The sequence below is a fragment of the Ictidomys tridecemlineatus genome, chromosome 3, assembly GCF_052094955.1.
Source record: "Ictidomys tridecemlineatus isolate mIctTri1 chromosome 3, mIctTri1.hap1, whole genome shotgun sequence".
In the NCBI taxonomy this organism is placed as follows: Eukaryota; Metazoa; Chordata; class Mammalia; order Rodentia; family Sciuridae; genus Ictidomys; species Ictidomys tridecemlineatus.
The window spans coordinates 141,988,485-142,009,117 of record NC_135479.1 but is presented as its reverse complement, the minus strand read 5'-3'; the positions used below and the strand labels follow the sequence as shown (position 1 = coordinate 142,009,117).

Sequence of the window (20,633 nt, the reverse complement as noted above, 5' to 3'; positions counted from 1 at the left end):
TTGGTGCTTAAGTGGACACCTGAGCAATGGATAGGATTTAGATGAGAATAAATAATATCCTAGGTCAAGAATAACAAAAGACCAAAGGGAGAACAATTAAAATTTTAAAATATGCTTTGGTTATTTTGAAAACTGGCCTTTCTTCCTTGTACCTTACTTCTGCTTATAGGCAGTGACATTGTAGGTTCACATTTTGTTTTAATATTAGTTACATATTTTTGACAGATGCATTTTTGTTCTATGGAACTTTTTTTTAAAAACACACTCTATATCATCAAAGTAACTTCTGTGAGGGCGAAGGATATAAAGTGAAGACTCACAGTTTCTTTCTCAGTGAATTGGCCATTTTAAGAAGTAAAAAAGTTACCTGATACTTCAATAATTGTTGTCTTTACAGTTAGTATCTTTATTAAAAATGAATCCCTTAGAATTCACTACTTCATTAATAATCTGACATACATAAAAATACATACAAACAGAAAAATAAGTTAAGCTTTTGTTAGGGTTAATTTTTTATCTTTCAGGATCTGTGGCTTGCCTTTTAATCTTCCATAAAGTACTATTACAGGTTTTTATGTCTGAATTCTTTGAACTTTCATGTCTTAGATTCTAAATAGGAGAAAAAAATAATCTCTATAAGACATTTAAAAGGATCTTATATCCCAATTCTTTATAATTTTGTTAACTCCAAAAACTTAAACATGGAAATTAGAAGTACCATAATAGTTTTAATCCATAACCAGAAATTGTAAGTTTTAAACACTTCCTAGTCAGTAGTTCAAGAATCTTCTGTGAATTGATGATAGAATATAATAATAAAAATTGTGTGTCATGTATGATACTAACCTTGTTAAATTTATTTGCTCTTTGTTCCACTGCTAATCCTATGAAGACACTGTTACCCCATTTTACATTGTAGTTGGGTAAACTCAGATACGGAGAGGCTAAGCAGTTTACTAGTTACACAACTGTTAAGTGGTTAAGATTTCCTCTATGCTGGGATTGTGACTCATCAGTAGAGTACTACACCTATCAGTGTAAGGCACTGGGTTTGTTCCTCGGCACTATATAAAAATAAATAAGTAAAAGAGGTATTGTGACCACCTACAACTAAAAAAAAATAAATAAATTTAAAAAAGGTTTCTTCTAGCTCTTTGTAAGGGAAAACTTTTCCTTTACACTAAGGTTCAGGAAAGGGGCAGTGGGAGGAGGGGTTAATTAATAATTATATAGAGCCAGCAAAAGAAATAGCCAATGGTAGATATAATTAAAGCTTATATACCTTACTTAATAGGGCAAGGAGGAGCTTCTGTAAGAAAATCAAATAGGTTTCTTTAGGATAGACAAATGGGTTTTTAGGAGAACAAATGAAAGATGAGAAAGTTTTTAATAACATTTTTGTCTGTACAGATATAAGTGTCTTTTCATTTACTTCAGGACCATCAAACTCCTTAGGGAAATTATGCTGACCTCATTTCCCAGAAATTACTATACTTAAATAAGGGAAGCTCCAGCAAAGCTATTTTTCTGCATCCATCAAATCTCAAATATCTGAAGCTTAGATAATCTTTTATGCCAGATGAGGTACTGGGTGAGTCCCCACACCCTGAACTCACTCTCTCAACTACACACTAAAGCTTCCTCCTTTCATGGAAAGCCCAAACCCCAAATGTTTTGTCTCATTGTTCCTCAGGAGTACTATGCCAACTTTTAAATCTTACATCTCAATTTTTGATTCAGGAAATTCTAGTTCTACTGCATTGATATTTTAAATGAAAGAGATAAAGAGGAAAAAAATAAACTTTCTCTTTCCCATTAGTTATGTCCTTCTTTTGTGAGACATTTCTCATAAGGGGAGATGTTTGAGATTGATATTATAATCTCTAGTTTTCAAGTGACTAAAGTGAAGTCTGGGAAAAGTGAGAGGTTTGGCCATAATGAGTTTCAAAGCTTTAATTTAATTTAAAGTGGAGTTACAGAAGTGGAATTTCAGCCCCCCAGTCTCCTCATTTCATTTCCATTATTATTTCTGGTACCAGCTAGAGAGAGAAGGAGTAGAAACTGTTTGGGGAAGTTGCAATGGAGGAGTGTCGCTTCTTTGCAAACATTTGTCATTTCATGTAGTGATTTTCAGTAGCATATTCATAATTAATTTTATTTTACTTTCCTGTGTTCCCAGTTTCTTTCCTATATCATTATGTTACCAGGCAATGGGTTCTTCTATAGAGATACAGATAGTATAAGCATAAAGCAAATATTTAGCAAAACAAAATCACACTGGAGAGAACATGGAGTGGCTCTCTCCTAAGAGAAGAGGTAGCCTGGGGTTTTGCTTGTGGCAGATACTGTTGCTTGGTCTGGAAACCCCCCTCTTCATCTATTTGGAGCATTAATGCCATGCATTAATGAGCCTGTGCCAATTTTACCATGTTGGAAATTTTCCCATCAGTTCCTATATGAAACCCATTGTGGGGGGATGCTGTCAAAACTACAATGTAAATGATATTACAGTGAGCCATGGGTCACTCAAAGGACAATTCCTCAGTGCTCAGCATATGTTTCAAAATTAGAAAGTCCCTTAAGGTGGATATATTCAGTTCTTATTAGTTTTAAGAAGCTTGTAGTCTGACTATGAAGGAGGTGGTTTATGGACAAGGTTCTCCATCACCCAAGTAGAATGAGCCCCTATTTTCCCTTCTCTCATCCCCTTGCACATGTCTGTCTACCTACCAGTCTTATCTTTCATTCTAACTTAACTTTTTACTCAAAAATTTCCCAGTTTTCTTCTTTAGAATAATCAGTATCTATTCCCTGAAAGTTACTGCTTTCAAGTTTTAAGTTCTGTGTTTAATATTTTTCATTATAAAGTATAAATGAATTTTTATTTTCATATTAGGGATTGCATATTTAGAAGAGATTCCCCCCCCCCATGCCTACCTTTAATTTAGGGGTGAGAATAAAAGTTAGAAATTGAAAAGGAGAATTGGGGGATCGCTATTAAACATCTCTCCCTAGATAAGCATGCACATATTTAATTACATTCAGCATTTCAGAAACTCCCTAACATGTTTCATGACAAATTTGGTTTAGTACCAGAAATTCTGAAATGCTATGTGGCAAAATCTCCTATGACATTATAGTTCTTTCCCAATGGTGGGCTTGCTGAGATGAGTTTTGATGTGATTTCTAGGAGAGGGGTGCAAATAAATTAACTGAAAAGGGAGACAAAATTCTTCTCCCAGAATAAAATATGAAAATACATACACAGGTAGGTAAATGGAAATTGATAAGACTTCAAGTATAAACTGATTGAAACAAAAGGAAAAGGTAGGGCTCTTAATTAAGTAAATGAAATAGGAAGTTTAAAGAAAAAGTAACATTCTGGAGAGTTTTGAAGTGTATTTTGAACATAAACACAAATGTTTTGAGGAATTGTTAGTAAATAAGGAATTAAATACAAAAATCTGAATAAACAGAATAAATTACAAATTTCAGGAATTATCAGGGATTAGTTCTCCAGTATCTTAAATTTTTTGAATCTGAAACTTTATTTTAAATGCTTCATAATAACTTAGTTATTTCTTAGGAAAGACTTTTTTCCTTTCTCAATATAAAAGTAATATACTCTTCTTATAGAAAGTTTTACATTTTCTAAGATCTAAAAATTACCTAGATATCCACTGATCAGATCAACTGATAATGCTACTTATGTGAAATATAAGAAATGCCTTATTAAATATTGAAGAGCATTTAAGGCATTAAGGAATTACAAACCAAAAGCAAATTGAAATTGGGAACACAGAGCTAGGAAGCACCGAAGTTACTTTACTCCCAAACACTGTAACGGACTAGCTTATGAGACCCAGCTGTTAGATTTTTCAGAAATTTTACAAGCTTACTGTTAAACATATGATTTATTTAAAACAAAATTATTTAAATGTACAAATAAGTTATATTTTAAATATTAAAAACAAAAGAAATATTGAAAACTCAACACTTCCAAGTTGTTTTCTGGGATCTAATTAAAATAATAGAAACATAAAGCAAATATGACTAGTAGAAAATGCAAATGAAATCACAGATTTAAAGCTGAATTGCCCAGAACTCCCCTGCCCTACCCCACACTCCCAAACAAAATGAGGCAACAAAACCAAAGTTTATTAACAAATTTACGACAAAGGTAGATGAGAAAAGTATCCTCATGGATCCCAATATACTAGCAGATATGTACAAGCTATTAGCTAGAACCACCTATGATATGAGCTTCTGTATAGGAGAAACAACAGGAGAAGCCCCCAAATCAATCAGTACTTACTAGAGATGCAGTAGAATAATTTGAGAACATCAGTGAGGATTTTTGCACAATCTACATTTTGAATACAGTGCATCTGCAAATAGATATGAAGGGGCTGGGGCAGTCTGGGTCCCATAGCACAATTAACCAGCTATAGCTCCCTATAAACTCAAAAGTTCCAAATAGGGAAGAAGTGCTGGGGATAAAATAAAAAAAAAATAGGACAGGGAAAATAGGGCAAAAGGAAATAGAAGGTCCATATTAATGAAATAAAATACAATGCCAGGAAAATCGCATAAAGATCATATCTTTGAACAATTGTCAGAAACAACAAAAGAGGGAGCTCTAGAGCACCTCAGCTACTAGAAAACCTTTCTTGATCTATAACTGTCTAAATGTTGAGGGAAACTAAATTCAAATAAAAATCAATAGTAGATAAAGATATAATCCCGTGGAAAGGTGTTTAAAAATTTAAAGGATCAGAATAATGTCTCTCTCTACAAGCAATAAAAGTATGCTAGAAATACATTACCATAAAACAAATGAAATGAACATTTCAAAATAAGTTAAAGAAAAATGATGGTATATGTGAAAGAACAAAATTAGTGAGTTGAGAGAACTCAGAAAATTATTAGAAATAAAGAAAAATGTTATTTAAAATTAAATTTAAGTAGAAGAAACTATATTTCCTTAAGGAAGTAGGTAAATTCTTTTTTTTTTTTTTTTTTAATCAGAAAAGGAGATCTTATCCTTTCACCTCCTGATCCATTTGGTCCTGAAACCATTAGGGTAGAACAAAGCAAAATAGTTATCTGTAATTCAGGAGAAGGGACATTAAGGAGAGCTATGGCAGCCAATTGGACTTAACCATGAGGAACGGGCTTCCATGCAGGCTATATCCTGGTTTAAGCAATGAGGGAAGCAGAATGAGCCTGAGCAGAATGAGGGAAGGCACATGTAAGAGTAGTCAGAGCCCAGGAAAGTGGTTAGTGGTGGGGGCAGAAGTTTGATTACATACAGAAAGATTTATCAAATGAGTTTACATGTTAAGTCACTGTTACCCATGATTTTTCACTGTTGGAGTAAGACTTATAATATGGAAAGAAAGAAAACTAAATATAAATCCTATAGTATTTGATTCAAATTGAAGAAATTGGTAAAAACTCAATAGTTTTTAGTGTATATAGATTTAAACATAAATATAGATCTAAGTGTGTGTGTGTGTGTGTGTGTGCGCGCGCATGCATGCGCATGTATTTCCCCAGAGTTCTGCCCACTGAGAGGGGCCTGGACTCAGTGCCAACCCAATAGCAATGAAGATACCTAACATCCAGACCTTGCCTTCTAAATATTATTCCCCACTAAAATTACCAAGACTTTTTGGACAAATGGCTGGCTTCAGGCCTCAGGCATAGTTTATTTTGTAATATCTTATGCCAAAAAGCAAGGAAGTACTCAAATAATGAGCCATCAAAAGGACTCAAAATTGGGGCTGGGGTTGTGGCTCAAGTGGTAGAGTGCTTGCCTAGCATAGGTGAGGCACTGGGTTCGATTCTCAGCACCACATAAATATAAAAAATGAAGATATTCTTTAAAAAAAGACAAAAAATAAAACCTCAGAACTTCCACTGTCCAAATCAGGAACAATTTCAGCATCAAATTGGACTTAAGAATTATGAGTTCTTATCAATGTGAATTAATTAATTGAAAGTTTGATGAAACCAAAGAAATGTGTATGTTTCAGTAATGTATTTACAAAAAGAAAAATTATTTTCTAGTAGAAAAAGTTGGCAAACATAACCTTCATCAAGTAATCACATACAATATAAGTGATCAAAGTTAGTAATGGGACAAATCAGAATTATTTATCACCTGATAAGGGTGCATTGGGGAAGAATATAACATCTCTTCTGATATATTTCTGACAAAATTGTATAACCATAATGTAATCATTTAGAAACATCAGAAAAACCCCAATTGAGAGAGATCCTATTAAAATAATTGACCTGTAATCCTCATCGATATCAAGATCACAAAGTCAGGGAAAACTTGACACTATTCCAACTGAAAGACTTAAAAGATACAGCAACTAAAAGCAATACATGAATTTGAACTAGAGCCTTCTAATATAAAGGACATTTTTGGTGAAACTTTATTGGGTTGTTAATATTACTTTCCCAATTGTGATGTTTTTGTAGAAGGATTCAGGATGATGAAACATCAGAGAAGCAAGTTACTCTCAAATGGTTCAGGAAAATGAAGTTTGTGATTGCTTCAATAGGAAATTGCAGATATGAAATTTGGCAGATTATTCAGTATGTACATAATAGAAGTACAATTAAAAAATAATAGTACAGAACAACACAACCTATAAACAGAACTTTTTTAATTAAAATTTTCAGTACCTATCAGAAGCACATTTCATGTATTCAAGATGATAACCAGTATTGAGAAATACTACAAAAACATTTAAAGAAAAAAAGACTGTGGAATTCTGTCTTTACTCCTTAGGAAAAACTCCCTTAAGCCCCTTTGATAGTACCAAAGAATTGAACCTGGGGCCTTGCACAAGCTAGGCAAATGCTCTACTACTGTTACATTCTCCCCACCCCCACACCGCCAATAAAGCCCTTTTAAAAGGAAGAAAAGTATTGTCAGCAGTATTTCATCAGAAGGCAATTATAGGACATAATGAAGAAACTTGAAGAGTCAAACACAGTCAAACGTACTTTCACCTATAAATACTGTATTCAAACACATCAACAAAAAATTGGGATGATATTGTTTGTATAAATACTTGCTGAGGAAAGAAACAACCATCAGCATTCAAAACGATGTTGTGAGGAATGGTGTTGGCATTAAGATGGATATAAGGAAGAGAGTATGGAACATGAAAAGGCTTTAATTGCTGACAATTTGAATAAAATACAGTTATCAGAAAAATGGGAGAATTTGAAGATGATATGAAAATGGAATAAGCTTTCTGGTTGTTTTAAAGTATTTAACTAGATATAAGAGAATAATATTTCAAATCAGATCTGAGAAGATTGCTTATAGTAGGTGACCAAAGACAAACAAGTGGTTGAGCCCTTTCCCAGCATGATTTAGGCCCTGGGTTTGATAACTTGATATCAGCACCACAAAAAGAAAAAAAAAAAAAGGACAAATCTACTATATTTTTCATTCTTTCTCATTGTCTTACCTCTCCTGCTTCTTTCTAACAAATCAACCAACCATACAGTGAGACTATATTCCTATTACTACTATTTCATGACAAACTTCCCTTGAAACTTAATGGATCAAAACAACCATCCTAAGAATTCTGTATATTTAGAATTTAGGCCGAGTGCAGTGGCTCACACCTGTAATCTTAGTGTCTTGTGAACCTGAGGCAGGAGGATTGCAAATTCAAAGGCAGCCTCAACAACTTAGTAAGGTCCAGAGCAACTCAGAAAGACCCTGTCTCTAAATAAAATATAAAAAGGGCTGGGGATGTGGCTCAGTTGTTAAGCATCCCTGGGTTCAATCTGTGGTACCAAAAAAAAAAAAAAAATACAGTTTGGGCAGGACTGGAAGGTTTTTCTATTCCTTGCAGAATCAGCTGAGCTCATTTCATGGAATATAAAACTCAAAAAGAGTGGATGAGTTGCTTTAGCTGCTTTGGAGGATCCAGGGTGACCTCACTCCCATTATCTTGTGCCTTAGTTATACCTGGCTAGAAGTTTGGACTCAGAGAACCATCATCTGACCTGCAGTATGGTTATTATAGAGTAGTAGGGCCTGTTACATAGTGTCTGGCTTCCCCTCAGCATCCTGGCCTGTTTTAATCAAACCTTGAAAATCACACAAGATCATCAGGACTTCTTGTCAGAAAAAAGCCCAAATTCAAAGAGAGGGGAATTAAGACTCCACCTTTTGTTGGGGGAATGAAAGTTACATTGTATAAGAGCATGTGGAGGCACTTTTGGAAAATATAATCTGCCACAGTTATTTTGTAAAGGTTCTACACACACACACACACACACACACACACACCCGTAACCCAAATCATAAGAATAAAACTGGGATAAACACCAAAAGTTAACTCAAGTATTAAAACAATTTTCAGGTTTACTAATGAAGCAAACAAAAAGATTATGTAGTGGTTTTTAAAAAGTGAGAAACATCTGACTATATGGCTATTCTTACAATTTCGTGGAGAAGAAACAAAGGAGAAATCTATAAGTTTACCATTTAAAAAAGAAGATAATGGGGCTGGGAGTGAGCTTACTGGTAGGACTTCTGCCTACCTTGTGTACAGTCCTAGGTTCAACCCCTAGTACAGAAGCAAGGAAGTTTTCATGTATTCATACACATAATTATATATTATATACATATATAATAAAATAAAGATGAATGTTTTACAGGGATGTGTGTATATGCTTATATTGTTAAAAAATGAAGGAATAAGCTTTTCTTTACATATTTAGGAACAGGACAGAATAGGATGAGTAAAGGATAGAGGCTGAACTTCAATTTTTTTTTAAATATTCTTTTAATTGTCAGTAGACCTTTATTTTATGTATATGTGGTGCTGAGACTCAAACCCAGGGCCTCACACAATCTAGGCAAACATTCTACCACTGAGCCAAACCCCAGCCCTGGACATCCTTTTTAATATTCTTTTTGCTGTAAGATTTGACTTTTGACTTATTTCACTTACAAAAAAAAAATTTTAAAAGCAGCCCCTAAAAATTGAAGTTTAAAGTAAAAAGAAACAAATGAACCTTAATGTGTATCCATTTGGCAGCCTTAACACCCAAGGAAGAATTATTCCAAGTGACTAAAACAGTAATTCAGCCAGGCATGGTGTTTCTGCCTATAGTTTCAGCTACTCAGAAGGCTGATCACAAGTCCAGGGCCAACCTGGGAAACTTTGTACGACTTTGTTTCAAAATTAAAAATAAAAATGGCAGGGGATGTAGCTCAATGATTGTGAGCCTCTGCAGAGGAGAGAGGGGGCAGAACTCAAAACATATCTCCCGTGGCCTATATATCTATCTGTAAATCTTAGCTGTGTCAACATATAATAAAGAAGATTTGTCATGATAGTTACATAGTAATGTGAGTTTTTTAATAATTGGTTGCCTCAGTTAATCATAATATCCATTAAAAAACATGATATGACAATGATGAAAGGAAGAGTGACCCAGCAGTATTTATTCTTACTCTGTCTTCTTAAGCTATATAACTCACAAGCAAATTGTTTGTTCTAAGACTAGGTTTATAAGAAAATCAAGTTTGATATAACATTGATTTAAAAGAAAAGACATAAATGTGTACAACTTTGTAATTGCAATAATTTTTTTTAAAAGTGCTACAAGTTTTTGTTAAAGATTGAGTAGTTCTTAATAGTTTAAAGTAGTCCATTTTCAAAATTATTCTTTTATATAAAAATGTGTTAAAAATATTTAGGAATGTTATTTCAGATTTTTTTGCATCTTATTTTGACATTTGATAATTTATGAATTATTAAATTAGTTAAAATTTATCAGTTTGTTAAAGCATATTTTTATTATTGATCTTGCATAAGTTCTGTTTAAGAATATAAGATTAACTATTAAAGGTTAGTAATCAAAGCATCTAGTCCATTAATTATTATAGCTTTTTTAAGACAAATTAGAATAAATTCTGATTTTTAACATATGCACTTAATTTAGACAGTAAGGTAAGGTTGATAGTGCTGTTTGATTCATGGAATTGCATTAACTGATTAAATATTGTATGAATGTAGAAAAATTCTAAGGCAGTTTAATTTCTGACACATTAAGAAGCTCATAATTTTTTAAGTTTTCATGTTGAACAAAATCTTATGCATTTTATTATTTTAAATTCTAACCACATTTAATCTATTTTGAAACAGCTTAAACATTTAGCACTTTATCTTTAGGTAACTTATTTTTTTGAGACTATAAAATAAAATTATTTCTCTTTTCCTTCCTTCAGAGTACAGTCGTTTTGAAGCTAAAATACATGACTTACGGGAGCAGATGATGAATAGTAGTATTAGTTCAGGGTCAGGTTCTCTACGAACTAGCCAGAAGCGATCCCTCTATGTCAGGTAAATGTTTTACTTCTAATTATAGCAATCTTTAATTATCTATGCATGCAGATTCTTTCGGTATTTTCCACTGACTTAAGAAGTTTTACTATAAAAAATATATTACAAGTTAGTGAAATGTTTTTTAATGATTGATTTTTCTGACAGTGTATCTATGAAGAGTTAGAATATTATAATTTCATTAGTGAAAGTTATGTAACCCTTTGAATAATCATGAGAAAGACAAGATAAATGTGAACTTGGAAGTATTTTTAGATTGGTATTTTAGGAATACAAACCTGACATATTATACCACACTTAGATTTACTTGTTTCATTTATAATAGGATATATTCCATTTGAGTAACTTATAAATTACCTTGGCAGTTTCTTTAAAAGTAAAGAGAGCAAATGCAAATAATAAGTGCTAGGGGCAGTAGTACAAGCTTGTTATCCCAGCTATTAGGGAAATGAGACAGGAGAATCACAAGTTTGAGACCAGCCTCTGTAACTTAGAACCTGTCCCAAAATTAAAAGGGCTGTGTTTTGTTTTGTTTTGTTTTTGGGGAGGGGGGAGTTAGTTCAGTGGTAAAGCACCCCTGGTGATTTATGAAATACTTAAACAAAAAGAAAAACATTTTATACACTTGTTTGGAGTTTGTTTGTTTGTTTGTTTGTTTGTTTGTTTGTTTATACCAAGGATTGAACCCAGGGGCACTTAACCACCATGCCATACCCCCAGACTTTTTTAACTTTTTAGTTTGAGACAGGGTCTCACTAAGTTGTTGAAGCTGGCTTTTAATTTGTGATCCTCCTGCCTAGCCTCCTGAGCTGCTGGGATTATAGGTGTGCACCACCATACCTGGCCATTTTTATTAATTTTTTAAAGATGTAACACTCTAATTTTAAAGTTCGTATGTTATCAAAAAGCCTTAGTCATCTCCTACCAGCCTCTAGTTTCATTCTCTTAAAACAGTTATCTTCCATTTTCAAAGCAAACTCCCTTGCCTTTGCCTCTTAATTTCTAAATAACATGTATATATTACTGTTTTCTACTTTAAACATTATGGACTTACTGCCATTGTGTTCCCCTACCACACCATTCATTCTGCCTCTTATTATATGACCCACACATAATCCCTATCACTGTCAATAAAATTAATAGTATTGAGAGCCATGTGTCTAAATAAGCCTCTACAGTTTTTCACAACATGTGGACACATAAATGGTCTTAATCAGATGGAGTTTCTTCCCATTTTTATGCTCCAGTAGTTGCTCTGTAGACTGGCTGTACATTCTCAAAAAGAACCTCCCTTTGCCATTACCCTGTTCCCTTTGCCTCTTTACTCTATCAGGATATATTTCTTGCATGTCACATTTTCTTCTTAATTTTCTTTTGTTTTCCTAAAGTGATTCTCTAGTAAATTCCTGAGAAAAGATTGGGTGGGAGGTATTTATTTATTTATTTGTTTGTTTGTTTGTTTGTTTTGTTTTTTGAGTCTTAGCATGTCTGAAAGTGACTCTTTTCTGCTCTCTCAATTAGAATTTAGTGGGGAGGGGTAATATCCTGTTCTATTTTCCAAGAGTTCCTTCTTGTTATCTGATTGTTCCTTTTTGTCATTTTTTTATTTCATAAACGTGATAACTAATGTTTTTCTGAGGTTTTATATTTCTAGTATTCTCTGTGTTTTTATTTTATAGTTAGTTTAAACTATTTTCTTTAGTTTTTTATATGTGAGGTATTCTTTAACTATTCAGTGATCCTTGTTTTCCATTCTTAAGAACAGAGAATGAAACTAGAGGGTTTAATCTCCTGTCAGCAATATAAACCAGATTGCTAGAATTTTCTTTTTCAGTATATGGATTTCCTGTTCATTCACTTGTTTTCAATCTAACTTCTTCCTACACCCCTCCAAGTTCCACAGCTCCTAGCTTCTCAGACTCAAGTTTCTCTAAGATTAAACCTCTGGTCTTCTATAGGACTAGAAATGGGAAAAGGGGCCTGAAAGATCTAATGGCTATATAAAGTTTCCACCTTCTGTTTTCAGTAGTATAACTTGTCCCCACTTACCTGGATACTGTACACCTCTAATTTTTGAACATGTCTAAAGTTCTTATGGAATAAATCTTGTTTCAGTATCCCTTTCTTCAGGTACCCTAGTTATAGCTTCTCTTAGTCTGCTAAGCATAGGTATCATCCAAAAATATTATTAAAATCTCTTTTCTCCTATTGTCCTCTTTTGTATTTTTATTTTTCATTGTCATTATAATGAGTTTCAAGATGGAAAGGAAATAAACAAATATAGGCAGTCTGCCACAGTTAACCAGAGGTTCATGGTTCTTTACTTTCAAAAAATAAAAACAAGGCTATGAAAGATCATAGTTGATGCCTTTTTATAAATCTCTGAAACAAACTAAACCATTATAATGTTTCAACCCAATAAGTCCAAAGTTTTCAGTTCTGTAAATATTTCAACAAAGTTAGAACAAGTTCATTAAAATATATAGGAAATCATAATATAGAGCTCATATAGCCTTTATATTTTTTCATATATGTATATGTCCCACGTCTGAGACAATGGGACAACATGTGATAAAACTAAAGCAACAACAACAACAATAGCAAAAAGGATCAAGAAAATTAATAAACACTGTATTCAAAACAGTGGTTTCAAAACTTTATAATAATGATATAAAACTTTATAATGATGATTAACTCTTGATCCAAGGGAGAAGGATCAGAGAGAGAATATATAGGTAAGTAAATTATTGGTAATGGTCAAAGTGTTCATTATACTCTTACAATTAATAACTCATGTATTCCATGCATTTATTTTTTTAATGAATCAAATATGACAAAAGATAGTGCTAACAGAATAGAGATTGTGGATGATTTCTTTTGACCATTTATTCATCAGTAATATACTTCTATTTTGTGATTCAAAAGTTGAATTTTTTACTAAAATGTTGAGATAATATTTTCCCTTTTCTGAATGTCTTTTGACTTTGTTCTATTGAGGTACTTTATTTTTTATTTTATAATATGTTGATTTGTATCCTCATCTTCTAAATATTTTCTTACATGTTAAGTAAGCCATCCCACTTAACTTCCACATACTTCTTTGAGACCATTAGCCTTGAAAGGAAAGATCACATTTGAAAAACATGAATTGCCAGTTCATTCATTAACTCCATCATGTAACTCCATCTCTCATCAGATTTTACTTCAGGAGAAAAGTTTCTAAAAATTGAGTAGCATGGAAGGCTGTGGATATGGCTCAGTGTTAGAATGTTTGCCTCGCATTTGCAAAGCCCTGGTTTAATTGTCTAGCATCACAGAAGAATTTAAAAAAAGTTGGGTAGAATGAAAAAAGAGTAGGATTTGTATCCTCATTTATGATTATCAAATTGGAATAAAAGAATAAATAAATAGTATTTAAAATGTAATTATTGGAATTCTTTCTTATTCTCTTTATTTGTTCATTTTTTTGTCAGTTTTAGCAGTACTCAGGATTGAACCTAGGACATGTACGCTACCACTAAGCTACAACCTCAGCCCTTTCTTGTACTCTAAAGAGAATTTATTTGAATTTAAAAATTAAATTTGTTTATATATTGTACACAAATTAATCAAGTGACAGCTCACAATATTTTTATCAAAATTTTCAATATTCTTAACATTTTGCAATTGCCAAAGTAATAAATCATTTTTTCCAAAATATTCGGCAGCTGATATATTCATTTGTATTTTTCATTCTTGTTTTGTGAACAAATGGAAGAAGGAATGATTAATGGAATAATCACAATTTTGATTTAGTCTTTTAGTTCACAACTATTGGATCAAATTTATCAGGGAATTTGTTTTAAGGTGTCTAGTTAAAGTAAACAGAAGAGTATCTCTTAATGTTTACTTTCTATTATTTTAGAACAACTCTCTAGATTTGTCTCTATTTTGGAATTCAGTATGGGTTGCCATTGGATTTTACTTACAGCATTTTTTGGTTTGGGTATTGGTTTCTTTTGGTTTGGTTTGGTTATGAAATGGAGTCTCACTACATTTTCCAGACTAGCCCCAAACTCCTGGGCTCAAGCAATTCTCCTGCCTCAGCCTCCCAAATAGATGTGTCAACACAGTCAAAAGCATTTTTTAAATTTCTTGTACACATTTTACCAAATTTGATCTAATCCTCAGAACAACTCTACAAAATATCATTAGCCCTGTTTGATAGATAAGAAAAGCCTCAGGAGAATCAAATAAACTGCCCAAAGTAAAAGCAAATACAGAAACTACAATATAACTCCAATAAGTAGAGGACATACCACTCAAGCCCTCAAGTCTGATTCCAAAGCACCTGCTAATTCATCTATACGAGCACTGTCCAAAAGAAACATAATATATTATAATATTATAATATAATATATTATAATATTATAATATAATATATTATAATATTATAATATAATATATTATAATATTATAATATAATATATTATAATATAATAATATTGGTTTTAATTTTCTAAAAGTCACATTTAAAAAAAAGAAAACTATTTCTCCTACAATATTGAAAGAAATAGGTAACATATCTAATAAACTATTTCCATAACAAGTTGATTTGATACTTGTTTTGTCTCATTTTCTTGTGCATATAGTACAATATTGATCTTGGCATTATCTTGCCTACTATAGTATAATACTAGTTTAATTATCCAAGTTATATATACTTTGAGAATCCTATATTTATTTAAAATTGATTAATACCACAATAATAAATAATTATGGGCTTTTCTTCTTCTGAATCTAGAGCCCTTTTTGATTATGACAAGACTAAAGACAGTGGCCTTCCCAGTCAGGGACTGAACTTCAAATTTGGAGATATCCTCCATGTTATTAATGCTTCTGATGATGAGTGGTGGCAAGCCAGACAGGTTACACCAGATGGTGAAAGTGATGAAGTTGGAGTGATTCCCAGTAAACGCAGGTAAATATGTTGTTTGTTTGTTTGTTTGTTTGTTTTTACCACTTGAAAGTAGGGCATAAATAACATAAAAAATTGCTGTTTCTTTACATTTCTTTTACTGTATAATATGGATGGACCTGGAAGACATTATGCTAAGTGAAATTAACTAGACACGTGAAGACAAATATTGGATAATCTCATTTGTATATGAAATCTTAAATAGCAAACTCAGACATTAGAGTGGTGGTCACTAGGGGTTAGGGGAACGAGGAATGGGAAGATGTTGGTCAAGAGACACAAAGAGCAAATACCAGAAATCTTATGTATACGATGGCAAGCCACAAGTAACAATACTGTACTGTATTCTTGAATTTTGTTCAATAGGTAGATCCCAAGTGCACTTTAACATCATCAGCAATCCAAAAAAAGATAACTAAGTAATAGATTTTTTAATTAGCTTAACTGTAATGATTATTTTACAATGTTTGTCTGTCAAATCAAATTGTGTGCCTTAAATATGCATAATTAGATTTTTAAAACACCAAGACAACTGAATAAATTTCTTTTATTGAAGTGTTGATTTTATACTTTGTTTTCCAATATTGTGCTTCACAACCATTTAATTTTATTCACATTGAATTGTAACCAATGGCATAATTAGAAGATATGATGCCTCCAAACAGATCTCTTTAAAGTTCCTCCTGGTTGCTAAAAAAATAAATAACTCTTGTGTTACTATGCCATGTGTCTATACCAGTAAAAGGAGACAGAATTAAAAGTGTCTGTAGTTTTCCTATGTTAAGGAGTAATAGGACTTACATTTTTTAAGCTTTTGATTGTGTACATTGCCTCCTTTAGATTTAATAGAATTATATGCAAATTTTTTTTTAAAGAGAGAGTGAGAGAGGGGAGAGAGAGAGAGAGAGAGAGAGAATTTTTAATATTTATTTTTTAGTTCTCGGCGGACACAACATCTTTGTTGGTATGTGGTGCTGAGGATCGAACCCGGGCCGCACGCATGCCAGGCATGGCACGCTACCGCTTGAGCCACATCCCCAGCCCCTGCAAATTTTAAAGAAATATTTAGTGGGATACTTCACTTCTCCTTTTTCTTGATTAACTTAGACCTGTTGGTACTGTCTTTGCTCTTTATTTTTGTGATTCATTAATGCATGTTTACCATCTAGTGGCAAAAGTGATTATATACAAATGTCTTTAGTATGATCCATAATTGGGGGGAGGGGCCTAGAGAAGAATGGACAAACTTTGAATTAGGCAGGAGGGAGTGAGGGGAGGGGAGGGGGTGTGGGGGTGAGAAGGATGGTGGAATGCAATGAACATTATTACTCTCTCTATATATATATATATATGTATATGTATGATTGCATGAACCGTGTGACTCTTCGTCATATACAGCCAGAGAAATGAGAGGTTGTGATCCATTTGTGTACAATAAATTGAAATGCATTCTGCTATCACATGTAACTTTTTAGAACAAATTAAAAAAAAAAAAGTATGATCCCAGTTTAGAGTACCTTATAAGGTCTCTGAAATGTTGACTGTCTGTACTTTTGTAAGCAAAGTATTAAAATGGCAGCTTATAATTCCTCCAAGATAGTTTTAAGATAGCCAGCAAAAATAAGAATGTCTGTTATAGTTAATTGATTTGAGATAAAGCTTATGATGTAATAAACATACTTTTGGGGGGCTGGGGTTGTGACTCAGCAGTGGAGCACTCGCCTAGCACATGCCGGGTGTTGGGTTCTGTCCTCAGCACCAATAAAAATGAATAAAGGTATTGTTTCAAACTAAAACAAAAACAAAATATTTTTTTTAAAGAACATGCTTTTTCTTATTGAGTTGAATTTATATTTTGTTGGAATCACTATAATTGGTAAATATACAAATTATTTATAAACCATCTATAAACCTCTTTCTATATTTTGTACAAAAAAGTAGTATTAATCTGTTCTTGTGGTGCTGGGGATAAAACTTTGGGCATCATGCATACTAGACAAGTGCTCTATCACTGAGCTACACTCATCCCTAGCCCAAGAATAGTATTATTAAAGTATTTAATTTAAAGTAATTAATCTTTAATTTAATTATTAAAGATTTTATAATTGTGGTTTTAGGGTTGGTTTATAACTTATTGGGTAGATCCCCATACTTAGCAAGATCCATCTATGTGCAATCTTATGTTTGATGGCAAATTCTCTTTTAGCAATGCAGCCCCTTAATGTAACTTTTTCCCAAAATAGAATATTTTCCGCTTAAAATTCAAAAATGCCTCCTCCCTACATTCTTGAGTCAGTAGAAACCTCATATCTTAAATGTTAAGGTCAGAGTTCCTAAAAATTTTCTTATCCCTTGGAACCTCATATCTCACAAAGGCTCTCCATGTACCTGCAGCCAATGTTTGATGAAAAGAGAATTAAAAATTACTATAAGAGATATATCTTGAGACCCTACCAGTCCCCAAATTCATGAGTAGCATTACAGAATATAATTTTTCTCCCGCAAAATATAGTATGAAACTACAACTAACTAGGCTATTTCATTCATGAATATATTCTAAACTTGTTTTTCCTTAAATTGAATTGTCTCCTACTTAGACTTCTTTACTTCTAAGAATTGTAATTACTTCAATTCTTGACTTTCTTTCAGGGAAAGAAATCTTTCAGAGAAAGAAAACCTGAAAATTGCTAAATTCAGTAAAGAAATAAACACCTTTTAAGTCACTCCACTATTTACTGAACAAACAATAGTTAAGAAACAAAGCCATTTTGAATGGTAAATACTTACCAACTAAATGGTAATTTTGTTGTGCCCTCAGCAAATACTTAGATATTATAAATTTTGCATGTCATGGACCCTCAAGATTGCTCTGGAATAATAAAGAACATAAGTTGTAAGTCTATGAATGCCAAGGCTCTGCTCTAACTGTGATAAAACTATATAGCTAGATATATTTATTCATATGCTGTTTGAGTAGGTTTTTCTGCAGTATGTTAGCATAATTGCGTGTTAAAAATCTAAGGATTTATAAAAACATACTTTAAATCAAACTTTGCAAGATTGTATTGATGTTAGAATTTACAATAAATTTTCACCTTACAGGAATAAGGAGAGTTACCAGTTCTTCTATATCCCTCAAAAAATACTGTAAAACTTATGTTTTACACTCTAACTAGCAACTTTATATATATGCACATATACATCACTGAAATTAAGCTTAATTTTTATGTTTCTCGCTTATTTTTCTAAGTTTCAGAAAAGTAAGTACAAAAAATTGCAAGAATAGTACAGTGAACATCCACACACCAAATGTTAAGTTTTGCCACATTTGCTTTCTCAGTCTTAATTTGTAGCATTGGTGTCCTACGCTAATATTTTTTTCATCTTTTATTGGTACATTACAATTATACTTAATAGTGGGATTCACTGTGATATAATCATACATGCACATAACATATTTCTTTAAAAGACTAAACCAGCTGGGCACATGGTACATCCTGTAATCCCAATGACATGGGAGGCTGAGGCAGAAGGATCACAAGTTCAAAGCCAACCTGGGCAGCGAAAAGACCTTATTCCAAAATAAAAATGGCCAAGGATGTAGCTCAGTGGTAAAGCACTCCTGTATCATAAAAGAAAGAAAAGGAAGCAAGGAAAGAAGGAGAAAGAAAACCTGAAAAATTGCTACATTCAGTAATGTTGCCTCATAATATTTTAAATATAGTTATGAAATTTAGTGCATGTGTAAGTTTACACATATACACTTTATTTTGGTATTCCATAAGTGTGTTGTATTTTATTAAATGAGCTCTATATTTCGTTTTTCTGCAATTCTAATTAATTTTGGTTTGTAAGCTTATATGACTCCTAGAGATTTTAGCATATAAAAATATTCATTATAGAGCTATCAGATCTATGATTTCTAGTAAGATTCCTAGATACATTTGGTTTACTTAAAAAAAAAAAAATAACATTCTAGTTAAATGTGATGGGGCATACCTATAATGCCAGCTACTTTGGAAGGTGGAGGCAGGAGGATGGTAAGTTCCAAGCCAAACTGGGCAACATGGAGAAGACCCTGTCTCAAAAAAAAAAAAAAAAAAAAAAAAACCCTGGGAGCCAGGATGTACCTCAATGATAGAGCCTGCTTAAGGCCCTAAATTCAATCCCTAGCACCTAAATAAATAATCTTCTGTACTTTGACAGAGTTGAGAAGAAAGAAAGAGCCCGTTTAAAAACAGTAAAATTCAATTCTAAAACAAGAGGAGATAAAGGGGTGAGTATATGAAATCTCTTATTTTTGAAAATAAATGAGGACAGTATACTTTTTCATAATTATCATTTGAGCTAGATTGTTAAGAAAGATTTTACCTTAGAATTAACTATAAGCAGCTCTTTCCAGGTGCTTTACAATAATAGTGAGCATTTATTAAAGTACCCGTTTCACAGACATTTCCAAATAATCAAAACTACCATTTGATATATTCTTAGCAACATACTTTTGATCAGGGTTATTTTTATAAATGAAATGGATTATATTATCACTACTAATAGTGAAAGCTAGTTTAATATTGACTCCTCTATACTATAGGTGCCTTCAAAATATCAACTGTTAAGAAGTTTATAAGTTCTTGCAAGTGAATTCATGAAAATCTTCTTGTTCTCTGAACTCTCGTCATTGTAGAAATAATTTCTCAATAGAATTCATGTTTTAAATGATGGAATCAACATGAATATTTATTTGGAGGGAATAATGAAAGTCAAAAATGTTTTGTAGATAGAAAAGAAATGCATCAATTTTTACATATATAAAGATATGTAAGTATATTTACATATTTAAGATATATAAATACATATTTACATATCTTTAGATATATATATTTATATATAGATATGTATTTTTCATTTTTATACTGTGCTTGAGTATAAAAATTTTGGATGCCAGTGGATGAGAAAATATCAATTTCACTTATACTACGTTGATTGTAATTCCTGATTATCCTGAACTCACTGCAAGAAATCTTCTAAAAATAAGCCTGAACAAAGAGCTGAACAAGTTGTGTTGAAATACTTTTCATAGCAATTGGTTTTATGTGTTGGAGGGGTCTTTTTGTTGTTGTTGTTTTTACTCTAAAATAAATATTTGATGATATTTGAAAAGTTAACACAGCAAAATAAATTTACCCTCTATACAACTCTGTTACCAATCACTAAGCACTCAAACATAAAATTTTAAAATATAAGAAATATTGTGTTTGGTCCACAAAATTAAATCTGAGTAA

General features: G+C 32.3%; 1 protein-coding gene across 24 annotated transcripts in view; it reads left to right on the top strand.

Annotated features, from left to right (window-relative positions):
• Positions 1-20,633, top strand: part of Dlg1 (discs large MAGUK scaffold protein 1) — a 256,035-nt gene that overhangs the window by 198,294 nt on the left and 37,108 nt on the right. For all 24 annotated transcript variants that reach the window (XM_078044002.1, XM_021720635.3, XM_040270432.2 and 21 more), the window contains 3 exons: positions 10,280-10,394; positions 15,178-15,354; positions 19,558-19,627. In XM_078044002.1, coding sequence (XP_077900128.1) covers positions 10,280-10,394; positions 15,178-15,354; positions 19,558-19,627 — 362 coding nt within the window. The remainder of the gene's footprint in view (positions 1-10,279; positions 10,395-15,177; positions 15,355-19,557; positions 19,628-20,633) is intronic.